Source organism: Lepidochelys olivacea (assembly GCF_965140295.1).
Source record: "Lepidochelys olivacea isolate rLepOli2 genome assembly, chromosome: 20".
Taxonomy (NCBI): domain Eukaryota; kingdom Metazoa; phylum Chordata; order Testudines; family Cheloniidae; genus Lepidochelys; species Lepidochelys olivacea.
In genome coordinates this window covers 4,326,944-4,352,752 of record NC_140430.1, presented here as the reverse complement: position 1 = coordinate 4,352,752, position 25,809 = coordinate 4,326,944, and the positions used below count along the sequence as shown (strand labels likewise).

Here is a 25,809-nt window from a genome sequence, read left to right as displayed (position 1 = left end):
TTGCTTCAACCCTGGCAGAGAATGATTTGAAGTAGATAGGATAGGGCTGGGGCCTCTACAATCCACTTATTATTTGTATTGTGGTAGCACCTTGGACCAGGGCCCACTTGCTCTAGGCGCCAAGTGAACACGGAACAGAAAGAAAATCCCTGCCCCAGAGTATTCACAATGTAAGATTCATATTCTTTCTTTGGTTGCCTCAGCAGAAGGAAGTAAATCATGCTTAGAATATTGTGTAGGTATATTTAATCTGCCTCAGCACAGGGGGATGGACTAGATGACCTCTTGAGGTTCCTTCCAGCCCTATGTTGGCTGCTGTAGATTGCTGTCCTCTGCGGCTAGCTCGTTCTGTGTGTCATTTCCTTCAAAAGTGGGATGGATACTAGAGCGTCAACACCATAACCTGAGTACTAGTCTAGTCAATGGAAACCAGCCTTTATAGTAGGAAATGGTCACTGTTGAGGCAGGCAGGCCTGCCAAGACCTGTAGTGCTAGTTTTGGCTTGCAGGCTGGCCTGTTCTGGCTCTCCAAGAGCAGTATGTGAAATACAATAACCAGCTCATGGAGGAGAAGAGTGGCTCAGCAGCATTCATGCTTGTATCTGTGCTCACAGAGGAAACACTCGAGACTCATTATTGGTGACTCTCCCGGAACAGGAGCTGGGGTTCTACTGATGTTACAGCTGCTCTGTGGTCTTCAGAATCCGGTTGCTTAAAAATCTAGATGGATTTAACTTTAGTCCTGTCAGCATTGCCTGTGAACCAGTTAGTGAAAGCAGTGGATAAAAGAGGAGAAACCAGACAGTAACTTTAAATCGGTTTCAGAGTAGCAGCCGTGTTAGTCTGTATTTGCAAAAAGAAAAGGAGGACTTGTGGCACCTTAGAGACTAACAAATTTATTTTAGCATAAGCTTTCGTGAGCTACAGCTCACTTCATCGGATGCATTCATACCATTTAAATCCTGCTTCCTTAGTCTAATTAGAGTAACATTGATCTGGGTTTTGTGTAGTACTTGCTTTGGATAGTGACAGTATCACAGTTGGGTGCAATTCACTTTTAACCTTGAGTGTCCCAAAATGCTTCTGGTATTGCGGCTCCCTGCCTAGGACTTACACACAGCCAGCATGCTCTTTGTATGCTGTACAGCTTTGATTCAATCGCTTGGAATCCAGCAGTCTGCCAGCAGTTTTCCCAACCAGTTTTGTCTTTACCAAACTTGGTTAATGTTGGGAGGTGATCACAGCACACCCCTAGTCCCGAAATTCCCTAGACCCATGTGCTCTGCAGCCTCCACCCCTGTTCAAAGGAATAAGATCTGTTTGCTCTTTTAATGAGACAAAACACACCAGTTTGCCCCATTAACTGGAGTTGACATTCACTTTAGTACAGTGCTTTTCAACCTGTGGTCCGCAGACCCCTGGAGGTCTGCAGGCTGTCTAAGATTTCCAAAGGGGTCTGCATCTCCATTCAAAATTTAAGGGTCCGCAAATGAAAAAAGGTTGAAAACCACTGCTGTAGTACAAACACAGTGATATTGGTTTAGATTAATAGTAAAACAAGTTTATTAACAAAAGAAGATAGGATTTGAAGTGAGCTCAAGTATAAGATAAAGTTAGAAATGGTTACAAGCAAATAAAAGTGAAAACACGCACCTAAAAGTCTAAAACTTAATCTAGCAAGTTTTGATTCAAGGCTTTGTTCAAAATGGCCTTTCTCACCCAGAGTTTTCCAGCAAGATGGTGACTGACCCTCTCCTCAGTCAGGTTTCAGAGTAGCAGCCGTGTTAGTCTGTATCCGCAAAAAGAAAAGGAGGACTTGTGGCACCTTAGAGACTAACAAATTTATTTGAGCATAAGCTTTCATGAGCTACAGCTCACTTTTGCTAGTCTCTAAGGTGCCACAAATACTCCTTTTCTTTCTCCTCAGTCAGGATCTCTTCCAGAGGCCTAAAGGTGCTGGTGCCTTTTTCTGCTTAGCTGAAAGAGAACTTGGGGTTCTCTGCCCCTTTCTTTTATAGTCTATTGAATCTTTGAAGTGTATTCTTCTGAAGTAAAGTTTCACTAAGCTCTGAGGAAGGTGACATGGAGTTTGGTAGAGCATGGAGCTTCCTTCACCTTCTTCCCTCCCCACTGTGTTTGCTAATGTGTGGATTGTTCTACTTCCTGCCATCTCCTCCCCTGCTGTCCTGATGATCCTGTTTACTACTTATGTATATATTGAGGTAAACACATTCCTTTGTTTCGGATTGTTCTCTTTGGCAACTTCTGCCCAAGCAGGGCTGTCTAGTTTTGAACATGTGCATCATATGGGGGAATTCATAACTTTCCATATAATGTTGCTATGTATATTTCACGATATTATTGACCAGGGAATTATTAGTTTTTAAATGATACCTCACAAGGCATATTTTGTACAAAGATTGTTACAGTACTTTGTAGGGAGTTACTAAAGGGGTTCTTTGCGTCACTCACAGGTAGAACTAAGACTTTTGCTGGCCTGTTTTGGTATGATTTACACCTTTGAGATTAGCTGTTCCAGATGGATGAAAATTGTGGCTGAAGCCAGTTCTCAGGCTGTCACTTTCCAGCACCATTAAGCAACAGATTGACTGTTCATATAACTTCCTTAGTTTGGTTGAACTGGCTGAGCAAGATATTGTGCAACCAAAGCCACTAGGAAAAGAGACAAACAGGTGCTGTTGCTTTAAATCTATTATATAAACAGATCTGCTGGCAGGCCGGTCAGGTATTTAGGAGGCGGGGAAATGAGGAGGAACAACCAGCTTCAGTTTGCTTTGATGATGCAACTGGAAACTGTGTAAGAGCCCAAACCTTGCTTGTACTTCTCTGGTTATAAATGGTTACTTTTGCCTTTAGCAAAGGAGGCAGGACTAATTTGGATGCTGCTTTTCCTCCTCTGAAACAAAAGCATGCTAGGAGGTGGTAGCCAGAGTGAGTATAACATGGGGGCTGGAATCGGCTTTTTATTCTGGGCCGGTGCTGGGAGGAGTGGAATGGAGTTAAAAGACTTGATGTGAAAGTTGTTGGGAGTTGTAATTCTGTCACTGGACTGACCCTGTTTACCTGACTTACAGCCTAAAATTACATACTGTCCAGAGAATTCAGCCGGACTGGGTGTCTGCTGTGTGCTCTCTTTCAGATCCTGGGAGTCGGGAAAATGATCTTCTAGTCTCCTTTAAAAAGAAAAGGAGTACTTTTGGCACCTCAGAGACTAACAGATTTATTTGAGCATAAGCTTTTGTGAGCTACAGCTCACTTCATCAGATGCATGAAGTGAGCTGTAGCTCACGAAAGCTTATGCTCAAATAAATTGGTTAGTCTCTAAGGTGCCACAAGTACTCCTTTTCTTTTTGCAAATACAGACTAACCCGGCTGCTACTCTGAAACTAGTCTCCTTTAATGTCTCTTACTCCTTGCTTCCAAAGATCTAGCAAACTGTGCATTGTGCCTTCCTGAGGCTGAATTCAGTGCATTAACAGCATCTTCTAGGGGCTTAAACTGAACTTCCAGGCATGCGGCAAAAGATGGTAGGGTTTTTGGACAGGGCTAAGGTTTGTTGAATGAAGGGTGTGGGGAATGCCTGTAGATGTTGGCCCACCTGAGTTGCACTTTCAGCAAAATCCCAGCAGCAGTGAAGTAGTAATTTCATTTATTCTATTGGTAATGATTTGGTAATGAGAGTTTAGGCAGGCATCTTAATATTTGAAATAAAAAATAAACTAAAAAATAAATTTGTCTCGCTCGCATGTGAACACGAGAGCTGGAGAGTGTCAAGTGGAGAACCCAGTCTCATTGCAGTAGCTTCTTTTTGTGGATTTGCTGCTCCACACGTTTCATTCCTCCACATGTTTGAAAAAAAACCTGAAACCCCCAACCAACCAGTCCTGGCAAGGGAAGGCAGAGGGGCTAGAACACTCGCTTTTTGCTTCACCTATGGCACTTGCTAGGAATGTGGCCGGTTTAAAATGGAACTTGCATCATTTCAGCACAATGACTCCTCCCTTGTTTTACACGTGGCTTTTGTAAATCCAGAAGATGTCTCTGAAGACCACGAGGAGGTCATCAGCACGATCTACAACAGCCCGGTCCCGCAGCAGTCTCCGGAGTCCAATGATGAACCATTCACCACCTACTTCGATGAGAAGATCCCTATCCCTGAAGATGAAAAGGTCAGTGCGGCTGGGCCCCAGACTTAGCAAGCTCACCTTGGTGGGGAAATGGCTTTAATGGAAGTGGTAGTAATCTAGATGACTTGTTTCCCTTTGTGGGCGCTGGGTCCCTTTTCAGTTTAAATTGAGGCGCTAGGTAGGAGAGCTGGCTGCTTGTTTCTAACTATGGAGAGCTATGTTGAGAAGGGGGTGAAGTGTCTGCCATGCTTGCATGGGATTCAGTGACCCAACTAAAACAAAACGAGTGACTGTCAGCCAACTAACACAAACCAAGTGACTGCCAGGTTCACTACCTGCTGTGGATGCCAGTTACCCACATGGCTATTGCTGCATTCAGAGTAAACAGGTCAGCTTAATCTGAACAGCAGACGCTCCTCATGCTGCCTCTATCAGAGTTGGCAGACTTTTACAGAACCTTCAAAACAGTTGTCTGTTTCAAGTGAATGCACACTCCTAATGAGGATTGGCGTAGCACTCACCCCAGAGCCACATTGCTTTCTTTAGTTATGTTTCCCAGGACAGCAGTTTCTGCTTCTGCTAAAGAGCAGAGAGACGTCTAGTGTGTGATTCCCAGGTGAAAACTGGCTTTGCTCTTACCAAGAAAAGCAAGTCAGAATAGCTGTTTAAATGCTAAGCTGGGCCCATCAGCATAATGGCTGAGCCATATGCCCTTCACAAGGAGCTCTGTAAGGGATGCAGTTGCTGTCCTCTCTGTAAAGAGCAGGCAAGCCAGCACTTTTCAGAGGATTGCATGCAAAGTTAACTTGATATCATCCTGCAGCTAAAGTGCGGGTGACACTGAAGGTCTCGGAATAAAGGGCTGCACTTTGGATTTCAAAATGAAGAGAGACTGATGAGGGAATGGAGAGATCTTGCCAGGGGCTGGTTATTATTTTGCTGGCAGCTAAAAAAAGTTTGTAAGCTCCTCTTACCAATTTTTTTGTCTTAAAAATGGACTGGTTCCTGGAGGCTGAGCTCTGTTTTGTTTGGAACCCACACCAGCCTTTGGTGTAGAGCAGAGTCTTAACCTCTCAATCTTCTCTTCCATTTTAAAGCACTCATGGTTTAGCTTCCGCAAACTCTGGGCGTTCACAGGGCCAGGTTTTCTCATGAGCATCGCCTACCTGGATCCTGGCAACATCGAGTCGGATTTACAGTCAGGCGCTGTCGCAGGGTTTAAGGTCAGTGTGAAGCTTTTTTAGGCTGTACATCCAGGCCCACCACCTCTCCTATCAGGTGCCTAGCACCACTTCCAGATGATAGTGCGGAGCCCGTGTTCAGCTAAGTGCCAAAGGCCTCATCAGTGCTGTTGTGCTGAAAGGTTTGGCCAAACTCCCAACTGCAAGGGGTCTAAAGGTCTGCCCCCTGTGTTGCTTGGAAGTTACCCTCTAAGCTTTTCACTGATGACACATTGACTCCAGGCTGGTGTTATGTGCCTTTGATACTGATGAGGAGTGGGTTTAGCAGATCTTAGGCTTGCAGTATGCCTGAGAGTGAAACTGGGCAACAAAATGGCTTGCAGGTTTATTTGCTTGCAGCCCCTTGTGTATGTCAGTGCCAGGCTTATAAAACCAAGCATGGAATCTCAACAGGACTGCACTTCCAAATGGATCGACTACGTTCCTGGCTCCTATTAACAAGAAGGCCTGTGGAGAGAACTGTAATCTCAGGAGACCCAGATGCTCTCCAGTGCAAGTCCTTGTAATGATGCTGGTTCTGCTGGGACCCAACTGAGAGTGCCAATTCAGGACAAATTGCTTAAAGCAGGGCAGTTACAACCCAAGGCTGGGGTTTCTATGCCCACCAAGGCAAATCAAACCAGCCAAACAGAGAAGACTTTGGTCTTACCCCACTGGCTATACACAAATCACACAAGCAATTCCCTTAGATGCTCCAGTTTCCAAGTATCACCACCAGTGCCACTCGTTATGGGGACAGATGGTTATGAAAACCAATACCCCAGTAAAAGAAAAAAGGTCCCCTCGATCCCAAAGGACCCAAGCCCCAGGCGCAGGTCAATATACAAATCAGATGTTACTCACAAATCACGCTGTTGCCAATCCTTTAGAATCTAAAATCTAAACGTTTATTCATAAAAGGAAAAAGAGATAGACAAGAGCTAGAATTGATTAAATGGAATCAATGACATACAGTGATGGAAAAGTTCTTGGTTCAGGCTTTTAGCAGCAATAGAATAAACTTCAGGTTCAAATCATGTCTCTGGAGGACATCCACAGCTTGTTTCATTCCTTTGTTTAGAGCTTCCGTTTATAGCAAAGTCCCTCCAGAGGTATGAAGCGGGACTGAAGACAAGATGGAGGAGCTGCAGCAGCTTCTTATATTCTCTTGCCATGTGGTCTGTCTTTCTTTGTTCCAAAGTCAAGCTGTCCGTCACATGGCATAGAAAAACATCAGAGTTCTGTCCATAGGCATGTCCCTGCAAACCTTGCTGAGTCACAAGGCGTGTCTGCCTTCTCTCAATGGGTCATTTGTATAGCTGATGGTCCTTAATGGGCCATCAAGCAGGCTAGGCAGAGCTGACACCAACTTGTCTGGGGTGTCACCCACAAGCATAGCACAAGTTTGAAATACAGACGGTATAGAGCCAATTCTTATAACTTTAAATACAAAAATGATACATGCATACAGATCGCATAATCATAACCAGCAAACCATAACCTTGTCTTGGACACCTTATTTGACCCCCGTTATACAGGATTTGGTGCCACTACAGGACCATGGTTGCAACCATATTCTATATGGTCCCAGTTCAAGTCAATAACGTGACAGTCCTGACTTGTTCATCTGCCTCCGAAGCACCTCATTACTCAAGGTTACTTACTGTACATTGTTGCATCTCTTTCAGCTGCTTTGGGTTCTGCTGCTGGCCACTGTCATTGGTCTCCTCCTGCAACGTCTGGCGGCGAGGCTGGGAGTGGTAACAGGACTGCACCTTGCAGAAATGTGTAACCGGCAGTATCAAAAGGTGGGTGACCTAAAGGCCTTTAGATTTGAAATAGTGACTCTGGATGCTGTTCCCATGTACTGGGCTGCTTTGCTCATCTGAGATCTTAGTCGTGTCACTGAAAATAAAGCTTTCTGAATGGCTGGGACCCAGGAATGTTGAGGAATTGAAATTCCAGGAAGGGCTGAGAGGGAGGAGAGCAGACATGGAGCCTCCACTTCCAGACAGTGCCTTCAAAATGGTTCTGAACTGAAGGGCTTGGGGATGGTACAGGTGACACCTCCTTTGGTTTCCACTGTTGGTTCAAAATTGGTGTGAATGGTGCTTCCTCCTTTGTCTGAGAGCTAGTCAGCACTAGAATCGCTACAGTGGCATAGCTTTACCAGTTAAGCTTCAGCGCTGCTTGTGCAGAGACACTGTTCCGACGGGAGCTTAGCTACCACCACTCAGGGAGGTGGAGTAATTAAGCCAATGGGAGAGCTTCTTCCACCGACATAGTGCTGTCCACACCGGCACTTAGATCAGTGTAACTTACGTCGCTCAGGGGGTGGTTTTTCCATACCCTTTAGTGCCTACTTTGGTATAACTTGAATGACTCGTGTGTGCTTAGTCTAGGCACCCTCTTAGGGGACAGATTTTTAAAAAGCCAAATACGTCTCTTTAGGGAAAGAGTTTTTGCTTTTCTGCACGCAAAGCAATAAAGGCCAGTAGAGACACGGTCCATCTCAAAAGCCATTCATTGTGTGTGTGACAACTCTTCCTTTTGTACAGTAAAGCACAATGGGTTCAAAGAAAAGCCTTGCTCATTGGTGGGCAGGGGTGTGTGTGGAAAAGCACCCTTGGTTTCCCAGTGACTAGTCTGAAAGGTGGATTGTTGCTGGGCAGTGGCTGGGGGATGAAAGGAAAGCTTAGACATGAAGCCCTAGGGTAGATTCAGTGCATCCTCTGAAGGGATAACAAAAAGAAAAGGAAAGGGATAACAGTAGTTTAAATGCCCTTGCTGAGTTTACATTGGTCTTACTCCAATTTCTAGCCTTCGTTTTACAAAGAAACTTTCTGACGATCTTGTGGGTATGTGTCAGTTTGTGACTCGTCTCAGGCAGTCTGCACCTCTCTTGTGATTCATGTGAATGTTACTGTTGATCAACATATGTTAAATCAGCCTCTAACGGTGGTGTTTTATTTCTAAAAATAGACTTGTGAAGTTCACTTTTGCATAATGCCCATGTAGCTGAGGATTTCAGGATTGACTTCTGCAATGGCCTGTGGTTGAAAGAACGGCAGGGTTACGTGCTGATACGTGGCAAACAAATGCTAATGTTACCCCGGATTTAGCACTAACAAAGTCTCTGGATCTGGCTCACGCTAGCTTCCTTTGATATAGGCTTTATAATACAACTTTACACATATGTTTGAGGGTGTTGATGTACTTTCCAAACATGAAACCTGACAGCATGCCTGCCTACCATGAGGTTGGAGGTATTGTTCCCATCTAGAAAGGAGAGACTGGGGCACAGACGTTGAATGATTTTCCTGTCGTCTCACAACATTGGCGGAGTCAGGCATAGAACCCAGGATTGTCCTGACTCCCTAGTTTCTGATTCAAACCACTGAATCAGGTTTCCTCTTCAGATGACTGGAGAGATTTAAAACTAGTCTTTGTTTTAAAAAGCACGGGGGGGTGTCATGAAGAAAGAACGCGCATTGCAGTTGGCTGTTGAGGAAATGCTCATGGTTGTGTAAGCATATGGTTATAACTTACTTTTCAGCTGAAAATGAGTAAAGCCATCCAGTGGAAAACATGGATCTCCCCTTAATCAGTATTTCCAGTAATCTTACACAAACCAGTTTAAAGGGACTGAGTCAGACAATCAAGGCCATAAGGTTGGGTTGCCCAAATCTCTCATAAGAAAAGTCATGACAACTTGATTACATTTCTGTTGGGAAGGCATTTTGGGGTGTTGATTTAAACCTGTCACAAATGCACACCTGCCATTCTTGCTGCTCATATGCTGTAGTAAACGCATCTGTCTAGTTTCACTATCCAAACTGAGCAAGAAGCAGAAAATAAACTGTAAAAGCTGACGCGCATAAGGTCTTCAAAACTCGTTAGCAATGCCTGATACAGTATATACTGAAGTCATGGGTGTTTTCCGCTGTCTTCAGTGCTGGAAGAGGAGATGGGTTTCTTAAATGGTGCTGTAAACCTCCATAAATCCGGCAGGAAGTTGGGGAGAAGAAACATCCCCTGTAATAATCTATTCATTATTTCTGGTTTTAATTTCAAGTATCTGAAGCTCAGTGTTTGTATCTAGGTCCCTCGAATTATGTTGTGGCTGATGATTGAACTCGCTATCATTGGGTCGGATATGCAAGAAGTAATTGGCTCTGCAATCGCTATAAACCTCTTGTCTGCTGGGAAGTAAGTTGGCTTTTATCACCTGAGAAACAGGAAATGAATGTCATTCTCCATCTGCTGCCCATAGCCCATTAGAAAACAACACTCTTTATGCCAAAAAGGACCCTTCTATTTCCTGTAGTTGAGAATCTTAGCAGATCACTGCCCTGTTCTGCTCACCAGGGTATGAGCTCCCTCTTTGCATTGTGTATTACGTAAAAAGCGTTTGAGATTAAAGGTTTTTAAATAAAATGGGTATTTCTGAGCCCACAGTTGGCACCAGCCATTGCTGACGTGACACATTGTAGAACTGTAAATAAGCTTCCCTTTGGCTTTTAGGCCTCATGTTAAACCAGAACCTTACTATACATAACACCGGAGGAGCTTCTGTTAAATCCGAACTAAAGCTGGAAGGAAATTGGTGTAGAGCAGGGGTCAGCAACCTATGGCACGTGTGCCAAAGGCAGCACGCGAGATGATTTTGAGTGGCACTCACACTGCCCGGGTCCTGGCCACCAGTCCTGGGAGCTCTGCTGCCAGTCTAGGGTCCTACCACTGGCCCCTGCCACCCAGGGTCCCGTCCGCTGGCTTCCGCTCGGCCTGCTGTCGGCCCTGGTCTCAGGCGCTCTGTTGCCATCCTGGGGTCCCAGCCGCTGGCCCGGGGCTCTGCAGCCGCCCTGAGCTGTGGCCCACTGGCCCCAGCCAGTGAGGCAGTGAGGGGTGCAGACAGGGGCAAGAGGTGGCGCAGCTCAGCACCCTCACCTTAAAAATTGTTCTAGTACCACTATACTGGGATATTTTTAACTCCTGATTTTCTGCTTACATCACTATCACATCACGTGGAACAGCACATTGCTTTTGACATTGTGTGTGCCGTCTGTTGCGATCTTTTTCCCCACTGTAAGTTGAGGGGTACATTTGACAAAATGTCAGCTCCTAAGAAAGCAAAGTTAGATGTCCATTCATTTCACTGCACAGCAACATTTGGTGGCTAAGTCATGGCAAGGCTTTGGTGTGCTTTATAACTGTTTTGATGCAATCAAGGCCTTTTTGTCAGAAAAAGGACAAAACTACCCCGAATTGGATGATGACAAATGGCTGTGTAAGCTCATGTTTCTAAGTGACCTCACCAGTCACCTAAACGAACTCAACCTCCGTCTCCAGGGTGCAGAGCAAATGGTTCTGGATCTTTGTGAAACCTGGAAGGCATTTGTTGTAAAACTAGCAGTTTTTTCTCAGGATATTTGAACTTCAACTTTCCGCTACTTCCAACACATAAAAGAGCTATCAACATGTTGCACGGTCGGTGTCGATGAGATTGGAATGTACATGCAAGAACTGGAATCAGAATTTTCTGACAGATTTCAAGATTTCCAGCGATTTGGCCCAATGCTTTCTTTTCTAATTAAACCTGAAAAGTTCAACGAAAGCGACTTGGATTTGTCTGTATTTCAGTGGATGGATGTTGAAGATTTTGAAATGCAGCTCATTCAGTTAAAAAGCTCAGAATTGCAAGCATCAGTTTTGGAGATCTGCAGAGTGCACTTAAAGCTACCGAGAGAGATCATGGGGCCTCTATTCTGACCTGCTGAACGTCCCTGCCAGTGAAATTTAACTGTTTGTAGAAAATTGCTTTTGCAATGCTTTCAGCATTTGGATCCACATACCTGTGTGAACAGGTATTTTCACACATTAAATCTGTCCCTCTTGGAACTGGTTAACAACTGATCACTCAGAAGCCTGTGTGCTTCTTAAACTATCCAAATACGTGCCAGACATTGGAAAACTCAGCAAGGAAAAGCAAGGGCAAGGATCACACTAAAATGATAAGATCTGCATTTTAATTTAATTTTAAATGAAGCTTCTTAAACATTTTAAAAACCTTATCTACTTTACATATAACAATAGATTAGTTATATATTATAGAGAGAGACCATTTAAAAAACGTTAATATATTACTGGCATGTAAAACCTTAAATTAGACAGGTTTCAGAGTAGCAGCCGTGTTAGTCTGTATCCGCAAAAAGAAAAGGAGGACTTGTGGCACCTTAGAGACTAACACATTTATTTGAGCATAAGCTTTCATGAGCTACAGTGATGAAGTGACCTGTAGCTCATGAAAGCTTACACTCAAATAAATTTGTTAGTCTCTAAGGTGCCACAAGTCCTCCTTAAATTAGAGTGAATAAATAAAGATTTGGCACACCACTTCTGAAAGGTTACCGACCCCTGGTGTAGACTCTTAGCCTGGAAGTCCAGAGCCCAACTGTGTTTTAGCTTGGGTGTTCCCTGCAAGTTAGCCACTTCCACCAGGCAGCATAGAAATGGAAACTTAATCAGAAACTACAGGCTCATTGCCCTACAGTAGATGAGAAGTATGTCTCGCTCCAGAAACTCTTGGCTCGCTGTGCAGAGAAATGTAGGCATGGTTTAAGGTGGAACTCTTATATGAACTGTTTATGTAGAAAACAGAGTTGTCTCTTGTCTTAAGTCACCAAGCAGCTTGTCAGATTACAAATAAAACCTTGAGATAAGTGTTTGATAACAGCACACACAAAGTGGTCATGATCCCTGCCCTGAATATAGGGGAACTTGGACTGACAGGGCTAGAAGAGCTTGTAAAAGCACGATTCTAACTAATCCTTGTTGTTCTGTTGCAGAGTCCCTTTGTGGGGTGGAGTGCTCATCACTATTGCTGACACTTTCATGTTTCTGTTCTTGGACAAGTATGGTAAATTCTTTTATTTTCCTTTTAATTATTTTTAATGTCCCATGAAAGTACATGTAACCGATTAAATCTGACAGCTGCCCCCTCAACATTATGCCTGAGACTTGTCCTCCAGAACTTGCTAATGGCACGTTTCTTCCACAGGCTTGCGAAAACTGGAAGCATTTTTTGGCTTTCTTATTACCATCATGGCGCTTACGTTTGGATATGAGGTAATTCTCACTTGAACATCTTCGAGCTTTGCTTAGCAATTAGAATGACACTTCCTCTCCCCCTTCTTTCTGTTGAACTTGTGTCTTCATTCTCTTCTCTCAAACATTTTAGAAACCAGACAATCTCATTTCTTCCTCTGAGTTTTGTCCTCTTCTGCCAGGCCCTTGTGAAGTCTCCTTCGCCCGTGGCCCCAATTCTGGAAAGTACTTTAAGCCCAGGCTTAAAGATAAGCATATCAGAGCTGATCCAAAAAAAAAAAAAAGTTTTTCCCATGCAGCTTTTTGAGATTTTAGTCAAAAACCGAAAAATTCTGGTTCAAAAAACAAAAATTGCCATGGAAAGCAGTTTCATTGGAAAATTTTAGACCAGTTCTAAAGCACGTGCTTTAATGCTCTCCTAGATTTATTTATTTATTTATTTATTTATTTATTTTGAGGTGGGGCCCACTTTAACTGCCCTGGGGCTCTATTTGCTTCCTGGCTCAAATCTGGTTGGCACTGAAGGTTAGACCTTCCCAATGATTGTTAGCTGTTTATCTGCCTCCAAATAGCTACCTGGGGGCGTACAACACTCCTGTTTCAGTGCTAGTGGGTAACCAATATCTAAGTTTTTTAAAGGTGGAAGCTATTACCAAATTACCGTAATTTTGAGGTGGGGCAAATCTGGGACCTTCCAAGTTGCCCATCTAAGCAACTGAGTGAACTCTGCCAATCCAGAGGTACTAGTGGCTCTCTTGTATCTGTGCGCAGTATGTTACAGTAAAACCGGACCAGGGAAAGCTGCTGAAGGGGATGTTTATACCTTACTGTGACAAGTGCGGTACCCAGCAGCTAGAACAAGCTGTGGGGATCGTGGGAGCGGTAATCATGCCACACAACATGTATCTGCATTCTGCTTTAGTCAAGGTAAGAGAGGACTGAGTCCCATCTCCTTTCTAGTTCACTCTGCAGGGGTACAATGAGACTATTAGGATGTGATCATTAGGGTTGAGAGGAAAGCGTCTTGCAAGGCCTGGTATGTCTGAATTGTTCTGACTGCCCTTTTCAGAGTGGGTGTCATCAAGGAAGTCAGTGGCAAAACTCCCATTGATTTTAAAGGCTGCAGAGTTAGTCCAAAGTCAGTGGGAGTTTTACCTCTGACAAGCGAATGCCAATGCTGAGCACCTTTGAAAATCCCCTCTATAGTAGCAGTCCCTGTAACCTTTGCGGAGAACTCTCCATACTTTGGAATCAGTTCAGTAAGTGGATTCCGATGTTGACTGTTCTGTGTAAGTTTTCAGAATTAGAATATGCCACGTGCACCTGATAAAGAAATACGGTATTTATTACGTAATTAACAGGGTAAATTGAATACATTGGCTGAACACACGTTAACTGGGGTCTAGATTAACACTTGGCAAACCCCTGAAAACATATTTCAGACATCTGAACAGTGCTTCCCAGTCTCTCTGCCTTGTGGGATTCATCCATATTTAATTCTGTTGGGGACAAGATGACCAACCCAGTTTAATTTTAAAGCTGAAGGCCAGCAGTCTGTCCTTGCAAACAAGATAGGCTTTTTTCTCTTTCCCCCTTCCTGCAGCAGCATATGTTTAGAGCTCAGGCTGAGGCCGCCCCTTAACTTACTGTATTTTCCACTGAATGCATCCGATGAAGTGAGCTGTAGCTCACGAAAGCTTATGCTCAAATAAATTGGTTAGTCTCTAAGGTCCCACAAGTCTTCCTTTTCTTTTTGCGAATACAGACTAACACGGCTGCTACTCTGAAACCTTAACTTACTAGCTCCTGTATCTTGGGGCACATCCCAACATTACAGCAGAAGGCTGGGCAGCCTGTGGGAGCCAGGGTAAACTGGGAAGCATGTCCAGCATAGTGACATTTCATTTGGAGCTGCAGTTGACCATGGGGAAATCCAGTCTGCTGAAGCAATGTGCTCAAACGTGTGGTGTTGCGTACCCATCCACAGGATGGGCTAGCTTGTGTGAATGTGGTCAGCCACAGCCCTGCTTCTTGTATGCACCCCACAGCGTTATTGCATTAGCAGCTGCTCTTGGCTAGCTGGTGTCTAATGTCTCATGGTGTTTACTGCTGTTTGTAAGGCCTAACAAGGGATCCAGTCAGGGGCAGGGCTCAGCTCTTAATATTTGCTGTCAGACAGGATAGATGTATTCTGGCCAAAGTTCAATAGCAATCAGAGGAACCACCTGTTGGAGATACAGCTGATTCCATTGACTAGAGGTTCTGAAATATTTTATCATAACTATCTTTAAATGTTTTCCCTCCAGTCGAGGCAGGTGAATCGTGCAGACAAGAGGGAGGTGCAAGAAGCCAATAAGTATTTCTTCATAGAGTCCTGTGTTGCCCTCTTTGTCTCCTTCCTCATTAACGTCTTCGTCGTCTCTGTTTTTGCTGAAGCTTTTTTTGGGAAGACGAATGAACAAGTGGTGAGTCTGTGGGGTTTGTTGGGGGTTGTGTGCTTGTGTTGTGGAGATTCTGGATTACTGGGAGTAATATACACGATGGGTATATCGACACTGCAGTCAGGAGGTGTGATTTCAGCACATGTTGGCCCACCCTTGCTCGAGTAACAATAGCAATGAAGCCAAGGCAGGCAGGCAGCAGCATGGGCTAGCCCTGCCCGCGTGGGACCCCAGGTACCTACTCAGGGCTAACCCATGCTGCCACAGCTTCACTGTTGGTTAATCAAAGCTAGATCAGGTATGTCTACACATACTTCAGTCGCACCTCCCAGCTGCAGTGTAGACACCCTAAAACACTGTGCACCTGGGTTAATAATAGCTACTGTGTTAACAGTGGGCCTGAGTGTTGCATACACTGAGGGCCTGATTCTCATTTACACTAAGGCCCCTTTACAGTGCCCTGGCATGCATAAATGTAGGCACTGATCTCACCCTAGCCTGTAAGATGCACCCAACACATTAATGCTACTGCATTTCATCTGGCCAGCTCCTCTACCCCAAACTCTACCAGCCGTGGTTTCTGCTCTCTGAAATCTGTTTACAAAAATGAAACTTCCTAAACTGTCTTGTCCTCTTCTAGAACAAAGTCTGCACAAACAGCAGCAGCCCTCATGCCGGACTCTTTCCAAATAACAATGAAACCTTGGAAGTGGATATCTACAAGGGGGTGAGTGGCTTTATAGTGAGGCTAGGCAGTGTGGTCTTCTCTGAATGATTTTAACATCCTTGATTGAGTTATATGCAGCTGCTTCTTCTGAATAAATGGAGACTATTCAAGGCTTGAACCTTTAAGACTATAAGAGTTGTCCCGTTGGAACAGAACAGCGTTCCTTCCTGTCTCGGCCCATGATCAGTCTGTTGGAGCAGCTGGCTCCAAGAACTCTGCTTTTGACTGAGCATTTAAATCTAGGATTTAACACCAACTGACTTGTGACTGGAAACCCTCTGTGTTTCAGGGTGTTGTTCTGGGATGTTATTTTGGCCCTGCTGCTCTTTACATCTGGGCAGTTGGGATTCTTGCTGCAGGTCAGAGTTCAACAATGACTGGGACCTACTCTGGGCAGTTTGTCATGGAGGTATGTGACTCTACAGCTGTGCCGGCTTATGTCTTGTTTTCCCCCTTCCCCTTGTAATCCTCTGAAGTTGAGATGGTCAGTGGAGGCCTAGGTTCCTTTCCTGGTCATGTAGTTTGCTGCAGGATCAGACTTTCCTGCTATTGACCCACGTGCCAGACTCTTAAGTCCCCGATTCCCCCTTGGAAAATTCCAGCCTAACTCAGGTTTCTTTAAGAGAAAAAACTCACCCTGTAGTAGATCATTCCCTTTCCCCCTGTTACAGTTTAACTCTGTGGAATGTTGCACTGTAGCAACAGCAGCTCTTCCGTTTCTCTCCTCGAAGGGATTCCTCAACCTGAAGTGGTCACGTTTTGCTCGAGTGATTTTGACCCGCTCCATTGCCATCACTCCAACCCTGCTGGTTGCCATTTTTCAAGATGTTGAACACCTGACTGGGATGAATGACTTCCTAAACGTTCTTCAGAGCTTACAGGTGAGCGGCTGTTAGCTACTAGCAATTCCTCGTTCAGAACCAACCTCTTAGTCACTACTGGTGTTGGGTTTAGGGCCTTCTGTTGGCCCACTTATAAACATTTCTGTAAAGTGGTTGGCTGAGGGGTCGTGAGTGCAGAGAGCTCAAGTATGGAGGGGAGTGGGAGAGACCTGTAAATGGCAGCAGCTGCCATCAGAATTGGGTTTTCCAGCAGCAGTGAATGTAGGATCTGCCCCTGATCTGTAGCTGCTTGTGGACTGTGGCCAACATTGGTTATAGCAGTGGTTCTCAACCAGAGGTCCGGAGCCCTCTAGGGGGCTGTGAGCAGATTTCAGGGGGTCCGCCAAGCATGGCCGGTGTTAGTCACTAGGGGCCCAGGGCAGAAAGCCAAAGTCCTGCTGCATGGGGCTGCAGCCGGGGGCACCAAGCCCCACCACCTGGGGCTGAAGCCAAAGCCTGAACAACTTAGCTTCAGAGTGCCCCCTGTGATGTGGGGCCCCGGGCAATCGCCCTGCTTGCTACCCCCTAATGCCGGGCCTGGGTTTTATATGTAGAAGCACAATTGTTGTGACACAGCTGGGCCATGGAGTTTTTATAGCATGGTGGGAAGGCCTCAGAAAGAAAAAGATTGAGAACCTCTGAGTTATAGAACAGGTAAATTACTTCTCGGCTCTTATATGCCTCTCACTGGATTATCTGAGCACCACTTGAATATTTACAAAGAGCAAGAACCATATTTAAACAGGGTTACATTTATACCTTGCTTATATTTAAAAGTCATAAAAAAATAACAAGTTTCTTGGCTGGTCCAATTCTCCTCAAGTTTCCAGCTCTGCAACAACCTAGATATGTATTTATGGTGCCTTGTTCCCGTTGTAAAATGGGGAATGGGAACTGTCGAATTAAGTTCTCAGAGTAGAAGAATTTTAGCTTCCAATGGTTCTTGTCTGAAACGTGCTCCTCACACTCAAGAATGATACAGTCCATATCCCAGCATAGAAAATAACTCCTATTTCAGCTGGACTATGAAGAGAGAAGGAAAAATACTGTGGGGTCATGCTTCTTTAAATAAAGCTTCTGGATTCTTTCACTGAAGAATCTCTTGTTGAGGGGAGGTGGGAAAGCACCATCTGTGGCTTTAAACTGCTTCCCATTTCTAGTCGTGAGAGGTCTCTTAGGTGACACACTTTCAATAGCTAAAGAGAAAAATTATTGTGTATAAACAAACTTTGGGTGGGTTTTTTACGTGAACAAAGTCCCAGCCCTAATCTCCTGCATCTTGTTGCCTTATTCCAGCTTCCCTTTGCTTTAATCCCAGTCCTCACTTTCACCAGCTTACACCCTGTGATGAATGACTTTGCCAATGGACTGTAAGTATGAAAAGAATCCCACCTGCCTGACCTTTTCCTGATTTAAAACCATTTGATTTAGCCCTGAATACTGATGTCTATCTTGGGTGCTTGGTCCCAACAAATGTGATATCCGACCCCAATCTTTAATGTATTTATCCTCGCAACACCCTCTGAGGTGGGGGGAGTTTTATCCCCACTTTACATATGGGGAATTGAGAGGCTAAGTGACTTGCCCAAGGTCACATGGGAACTTTGTGGCAAAGTAGAAGAACCAAGTCTCCCAAGTCCAGGCTGGCACCCTAACCACTAGGCCTTTCTTCCTCACTCAGTTCAGTTAAGCAGAGTTAGCTGTTCACAAAAACGTGTGAATTGTTTTTATTCCCCAAACAGTATTAGAGTTTTTCTACTTCTAAGCTTCTTCTACATAGCCCAGTCTCCCCAAGACCTGTTTGACAACTCACTCTCCTTGGAGTGGTGCCCGATATGTCACTGCTAGAAACTGGTGTGTGTTTGTTGCTTCCTGAGCTCTGTCTTTACATCTTTTCTTGTCCCTTTATCTAGTCTGTGTTTTGAGTCTAAAAGTAGCAACCCTATTAGAAAAGTGTCAGTGCCGTTCAATGAAAGTTTCTATTCTGGTGACTTTATTTTCAGAGTCTTGGCATTTACATTAGAAGAAGTGTTCCCTCCAAACACCATGGAAAATAGAAACATCCCTCTCCCCCCAAATGCCCCTGTAATCCCGTTTCTTTTGGCTTCCCTTTCAGAGGCTGGAAGATCGCTGGCGGTGTGCTCATTCTCATTGTCTGCTCCATTAACATGTATTTTGTGGTGGTCTATGTCAGCGCATTGGGACACCTTGCCTTGTATGTGGTTGCAGCCATTGTCTGTGTTGCCTACCTGTGCTTTGTTGCATATTTGGTAAGTATTGTTCTTCCACACTCTTTGGCAAGACCACTGCTGTATAAAATTGTGATTCCAGTAATTATTGGGCTGAGGCAGCTTGTAGGCAGGATTGAGACAATGAACTTGCTTTCCCAGGAGCTGGAAACTTTTTTGTTTATAAACCATAGAACTCTTACAAACACTAAGTAATCCTTACCATCCACGGGGTGCATAATTTCAGATATGTGCCTCAGTTTCCCATAAGTCAAGACCCGCTCAAACTCCACTCAGCCAGGAATTTGTCTCCCCATTCTGTGCTCAGTCCACCACTCCTTGCAACTTCCTCCATCCCAGTTCCTTTTGTGACTCATCTAATAATCTGATGGGGAGAGACCTTCAGAATCATGCAGAATTCCAGATCTGTTTGTGTGTATTCAAATGGTAAGAGGAGACAGTTATGCATTTGTTTAAAAAAAAAAAAGGGGGGGGGGGAAATGTCTGTCAACGTGCAGTTTGACTTTCCTTCCTGTGACTGCTCCTGTATCTCCAAGTTTCTGCTGATTGTGAAAAGGTGTGCCAAAGTTTAGAACAGCTTATAACCATGCTCAACAATCTATTTAATAGCTTTCACAATCTCAGCAGGCTTAATGTTCTTTAACATTAACATTAACGTCCTTAACGTTCTCTGTAGAACTCATTATGAAGAGATTTGGTAACTTGACTTTTGAGTAATTATTGAAAAATAGCACCTAGTAATCCCTCCATGTTTCCATTCAATAATGTGTGGCTGCTAAAAAGATTGTAACTTGCAGCAATGTTTCTCATAGTCCACTCCTTCTTCTTTAATTCCAGAGCTGGCTGTGTCTGATTGCTCTTGGGATCTCTTTCCTGGCCTGTGGGCAAACGGTAAGCATCACTAGAACAGGGCTTACTGAAGAACCGCCTGTCACTCAAATTAACTAAACACTGGGTCTGTCTGCACACAACAGGTAGCCATCAGAGCCAGTGTGTTTCTATGGTTTACTGTGTGAACATATCCAAATGTATGTGCAATTTGCACAGAGAATACTTGTGTAAATTTGTTGTATAAAAGCTCAGATGTACGTACTGGGAAATATTTTGTTGCTAAGGTAACTAAAGAGATGAGTAAGTTTCCTTGCTGACCCCCTCTAATCACAAACATAGTGTTACCTTGCTGCTGGAATGTAGGAACTGCCTGTAATTTACCTATTACCCAGACACTAACCAGTTTAACAGACTGGCAAAGAGACACTATGTTCCAAAATGACACTTCCATTTAGCTAGTTCTCTGCCTCTGAAGTCTTCCAGTAAATCTGTAATACAAGCTAGTAAACAGAAATCAAGCTGCTTGGACAGTATCTGAAGTATTAATCCTCCTTCTCACAATTAGACAAGCAACGTGTAAAGTCTGTGACACTAAGTGATACAATCTACCTCCAAAGATCAGAACTCCATTGTATTCTGTAATCTCAAATTGACCCTGTTTATCTCACACTCTAAATGCATTAGAAAATAGTTACTGGTTTCAGTTAATCAGAATGAATTTGGGGTGCAGAAATTCCTTCCCAGAGGTGGGAATTGTGTTGGAGAAATCCTAGCACACAAACACTAGAAGTCTAAGCATTAGAGCTGTCATGTTTTTTTCCTACCTAGTATGTGATTCTGGTGATCAGCAAAGGAAAAAAATAAATCCGTGTTTACAGGTTGTTTGATTCTGTGATTTATTTTGTATGTATGGCATTAACAGAAATGTTCTCTGTATTTTCTGCAATTTGCTGTATCATGATTCATGGAGTGTAACGTAACGGAATGTGCTAAAAGCCTTTCATGATTTGGGTCTCCATTTTTTTTAAACTTGCTTACTTTCACTTCCCGTCTGGCCCTTTTATACTCCAAAAACTTTCCCCATTGTACCTCCTGCTTCTTCCACCTCCCAAGGCAGTCTTAAATCTAGTATTGCAAAGGTCACAGTGAGAAACATGCATTCCTTTTCTCTGTTTGGAAAAGACTGCACATTTTGTCCTAATTTTATCATGAATCAAGTGGTTATATCCTTGAGGATATAATATTGTTTTTAGGGGAGGGGGCGGGGGGAATGTGTGTTCATGAGTGGATCCTGTAAAGTGACCCTGTAGGGAAACTGAAGTTCTGGATCTTATTGAGTAAGATTTTTCTTCTGTTACTACTTGATGAAGTTTTAGCTGATAACTCTGTGTGTAAGCATTTGTGTTTGCGTTGAGGTATTTTGGTAGGTATTTTCACTAGAATTCAAATGATCTCAGTTCTGTCCTTCATCTCATGTGCCCATCAGATATTTTGATCTTTACTAAATTTTAGTTTGTGCATTAGTTTTTTCACCTTTTTAAGAGAACTGGGTTCAAATCCTGACATGGGTCACAAGTGAAAGTGGCTTCCAAAGGACTTCTCAATCCCCCTGTGTGAACCTCCCAAAAGCATGGCATGATTGCAGTCTGCTCAACAGAGGCTAGGGACTGGAATAGCCAGGGTATTACAAGTCAGGATTGGGGTCCCCTGGAAGATCTGTGTGGGTTGCACAACATCTCCCCTTGCTTTGCCTGACTTAACCCATGCTATTAGTCCTCCACTCTCCTGATCTCTAAAATTAGTCCTCTTTTTTTTTTTTTAAGTGGGAATATTTTATTGAGAATGGCTAATGTAGGTATGTTTTCAAGCTTAGTTTCTGTAGTTCTAACTGGAGACAAGGCTTTCTCAGGTAATTCATTGTCTTAGCGTTTATCATGCTCACCACAAGAGAGGTGATTCTTCTGTGCAGATGAAGGGGGTTATCCATGGCTTTCAGAGGGTTGGAGAGACAGATTTCACAATGGAATGGTAGCTTTTTCTTTTTATTGTAATGCCTCTTGTTTGGACAAACTTCAGACTGTAAGGGACATCCATCAGATTGATGGGAGGTGAAAGATATGTCCAGACTAAGTGTGGAGAATGCCTTTAAATATTTTCCTGTATGGAAATAGGATGTGGTTCTCACTAGGTGGTGTGAGAACATTCAGTTTAGTTCGGGCTTGACCACTTCCATCTTCCTGTCTGTTGTAGCAGTCAGAAACAGATACTGAATGTTACAATTGCTGTCTTGCCAAAGCAAAGGCATACAGCCAGATTCTCCCATTGCCCTGTGACTTGCTGTAGTCCATTATATCTACTTTGCACTGGGGTCAATATGCTACAGAATCAGAACAGTAGAAATTTACAACTGCTTTGCCCTAGACTGCACAAGGTGCAGGACAATGGAGAGTCTAGCCCATTGTCTCAAATTGCTAGAGTAAAGCATAAGCCTCACGGTTTCTCATAGTAGTAAAGAACACCTACATGTGCGGCTCCTGTTATGCTAATAAGTGCAGACGTACAGGAAAGAAGAAACTCCCAAGTGTATAAATGAGTTGGTATCATAAATTTGGTAAGGAATTCAGTGTTAGGAAGGCTGTAACTGTGAGCAAGAGACACGATGAATTTGTGATGGCAAAAATTAAAGCTGCTAATCTTTTTTTAATGATCGTTTTGACTAAGCCTACAAAGTTGGCTAATGTACTCTTCGTTAAGATAACTGACAAAACATACTTGACTTAAATATTAATGCTTGATATAAAGAAAAAAATTATTTCACTTAGGGTTTTAGTTCAAAATTCCAGCTAGAAATCCTGAGTATGCATCCTACTTACTGCCAGGGTTTGTAGTTTTATATCTAATTCCGCTGATTTGTGTGTTAATCTGTCTTCCTTTGGCAACAAAATTATATAGACTGTCTAATCAAAGGCATGTTTTATGATCTAGAACTGCTGTTAGGCTTGAATCTAGCTGGTTTCATTCATTTATAAATTCCTGTAGTTTAATTTATATGCCTTAAATTTTCATGCATTTTAAAAATTTCTGGTTTGTAAAAGTGTCAAAAATGCACGACCACTGTGAACATGCATGACTGTCACTGTTGGATATGATGTGAACTGTATATCAACATCACAGCTGTATGCAGGAGCTTCTGTATAAAGTCCTCTTAGTGTGCTATAATTTAGCACCTATTCTATTCTTTGTGAAACTTAATTTTTTTAATTGACCATGAATCAATTTGTATTTACTACATTTTCAATTAAAAGGATAGACACTTTTTCAACTTGGTTTCTTGGGTCTTTTTTTTTAAAATTGCGACACCCAGTATGTTGCTTTAAAAGAAACTCATATTGATGCCCAAATGATTGAGATGCTCACCTTAAGTGATCACTCTCGTTACAGTGTGTATGGTAACACCCATTGTTTCATGTTCTCTATGTATATAAATCTCTCCACTGTATTTTCCTCTGAATGCATCCGATGAAGTGAGCTGTAGCTCACAAAAGCTTATGCTCAAATAAATTTGTTAGTCTCTAAGGTGCCACAAGTACTCCTTTTCTTTTTGTGAATACAGACTAACCCGGCTGCTACTCTGAAACCTATAGAGTTATTGGCCCTGTACACTAGATTGCATGCAAAGCTTAGTATTTCTATACTAACTCTCTCCAAGCTGTGCATAGTAACGTCTCATTAACTGCTGGTGCCAGAAATTGTTACTACTACAGTCCTTGTTCGTGCAAGACATTCAACCAAGAAGCTATCTTTGCTTGATATTCTCCACTCCCTTCAGGGCAGTATTGAGTGCTTCTGCTCCCAGCAATAGCGAAGGATTGATATGCTATTAGTTTATGCAGCCTGACTACCTGAAAAAATTATTGCTAGGGTTCAGTTGAGCATTTTTATAGGTGTCTTTGGGTGGCTCTATATGGAAGACAAACTTACCATTCTACATTTAGACCACTTACTGCTATATTTCTGCATGTCTTTTCACTTCCTGATCCTCAGTCAAAATAGCAAATGCACTAAAACAATCTGGTTTTAGGCTATCTCGCCTACCCACTTACTAACAAAACGAATCAAATGCCAACATGTTTTGGCCAGGAACAACCTTAATAGGGGATAAACTCGGCTTAGTTAGAATAGGAATACAGGTAATTGGGTGAAATTCTGTGGCCTGATCTTACTCAGTTCAGACTCGGTGATCTAATGGTCCCATCTGGCCTTAAAATCTATTTGGGAGTGGGGAGGGAATTCTGATAGAAGCAGGCATTGCACACTCCTTTCTTTTTTTTTTTTTTTAACAAGCCTGAACTTTTGCTTCTGTTTAGAAATTGATCTTTGTGATATGGGAACTTTCTTTCCCGTTTTTTATTACAAGCTTTCCCTATCTGCTTTAAGTGAACTGGAAGCTGTAAGTAATGCATATTATTTATTTCTCTTAGAGGAAACACTGAATTTGTAAGCTCACTACAGGCCTTTAATTAAATTAATACCTATTTAGTTTCTTTGTTTCTACCTTGTAAGAAACACTTTTGGTAAGTTTCAGTCCATTGAAAATTCTTGTCTTGCCTTTTGATTTCTAACTGAATTTAACAAATTTTGAATAATTAAGCATGAACTTAAGAGTCACAGAGGAGAATAACTATCTCCTATATACATGGAATCAGTCAAACTTGCATGTTGATGTAACAGGAAATTGTAACTGAGAAAAATACCATCCAGAGTCCCCCCAACAGAAACAGTAACAGGATATTTCATCTGTATCCCTTACATGTTTTTGTAATATGTATTGATGTGAAGTATTGTGTCTATTAAAAAAAACTTAACAGCCATTGCTCTCATAAGCTAACTTGTAAATCGGACACAAATCCCTTTTAAAGAGAGTCCTCAAACTACTACAGCTGAGACATAAACTGGATACAAAACAGGATTTTATAAAGATGTAACTCTTGGGTCCTAGAGCATAGCAGCGTATTCTTTGGCTGGCCACTAACAACTGAAGCCTGTTCCGATATAAGATAAATTATTATCTCTGGCTAATTGAGAGTGCACCCTGGCATAGGAAACCTGGTGCACTGAAACAACTTCCACTGTTTGGTTAACTAAACTTTCTGTAACAAATCCACACTACTTGAAAAGGGTGAATCCTGTGTTCTGATAAGTGGAGACTGGGTTTTCCTGTTGGATCACACTCTGCTCCTACTAGTAATTAATGTACAAGATCTACTGAAATAAGTGATAATCAGCATGGAAAGAAGCAAAAATTTGTCTCCTGTCTGTTCTACCAGCTGAATCACTTTTGTTTTTTAATCAGCTCCATGTTGCTTCAATCATTCCAATAACACTTCTTCAGATTAATCAAAATAACTTTAATAAATCTGTTAATTATGGTACAGTATTTATTTATCAGATTTATAACAAGTCAGACTTAGTGCTGCTGATTAAAGAATAAAAATTGATTTAATGCTTTGGTTTTAACATCTAACAGCCTCACAAAACTTGATTTTATTTTATTTTGTATAAGGAAAGTGGCAGGACCAAAGAATCAGTCACCTGTGTTAAATACGATTCTTACCTATCAGATTATGGTTTAGATGACCTTATGAGCTACAGTAGAACATCAGAGTTATGAACATCTTGGGAATGGAGGTGGTTCGTAACTCTGAAATGTTGACTCTGAAATGTTCAGATGCATCTGAAGAATGGGGGGTTTTACCCACAAAAGCTTATGCCCAAATAAGTCTGTTAGTCTTTAAGGTGCCACCGGACTCGTTGTTTTTGTGGATGCAGACTAACACGGCTACCCCCTTATATCTGAAATGTTTGTAACTCTGAACAAAATGTTAGTTCTTTCCAAAGCTTACAGCTAAACATTGCCTTAATAGAGCTTTGAAACTTTACTGTGCAGAAGAAAAATCCTGCTTTTAACCATCTTAATTTAAATGAAACAAGCACAGAAACAGTTTCCTTATTTTGTCAAATATTCTTTAAATTTTGCCTTTTTTTTTTTTTAGTGTTTACATTTAACACAGTACTGTACCGTATTCACTTTTTTGTCTCTGCTACTGCCTGATTGCATACTTCCAGTTCCAAATGAGGTGTGTGATTGACCGGTCAGTTCACAACTTTGGTGTTCGTAACTCTGAGGTTCTACTGTACTGTGTGGCTTG

At 42.8% G+C, this 25,809-nt stretch overlaps 1 protein-coding gene across 4 annotated transcripts in view; it reads left to right on the top strand.

Annotated features, from left to right (window-relative positions):
* The window catches only part of SLC11A2 (solute carrier family 11 member 2), a 44,277-nt gene that overhangs the window by 16,826 nt on the left and 1,642 nt on the right, over positions 1-25,809 (top strand). For 3 of the 4 annotated variants that reach the window (XM_084610031.1, XM_084610033.1, XM_084610032.1), the window contains exons 3-16: positions 4,053-4,189; positions 5,245-5,370; positions 7,056-7,175; positions 9,470-9,576; positions 12,213-12,283; positions 12,425-12,492; positions 13,243-13,398; positions 14,778-14,936; positions 15,553-15,639; positions 15,929-16,048; positions 16,371-16,520; positions 17,817-17,890; positions 18,637-18,790; positions 19,607-19,660. In XM_084610031.1, coding sequence (XP_084466157.1) covers positions 4,053-4,189; positions 5,245-5,370; positions 7,056-7,175; positions 9,470-9,576; positions 12,213-12,283; positions 12,425-12,492; positions 13,243-13,398; positions 14,778-14,936; positions 15,553-15,639; positions 15,929-16,048; positions 16,371-16,520; positions 17,817-17,890; positions 18,637-18,790; positions 19,607-19,660 — 1,583 coding nt within the window. The remainder of the gene's footprint in view (positions 1-4,052; positions 4,190-5,244; positions 5,371-7,055; positions 7,176-9,469; positions 9,577-12,212; positions 12,284-12,424; positions 12,493-13,242; positions 13,399-14,777; positions 14,937-15,552; positions 15,640-15,928; positions 16,049-16,370; positions 16,521-17,816; positions 17,891-18,636; positions 18,791-19,606; positions 19,661-25,809) is intronic. The other variant, XM_084610034.1, reaches the window with a different exon arrangement.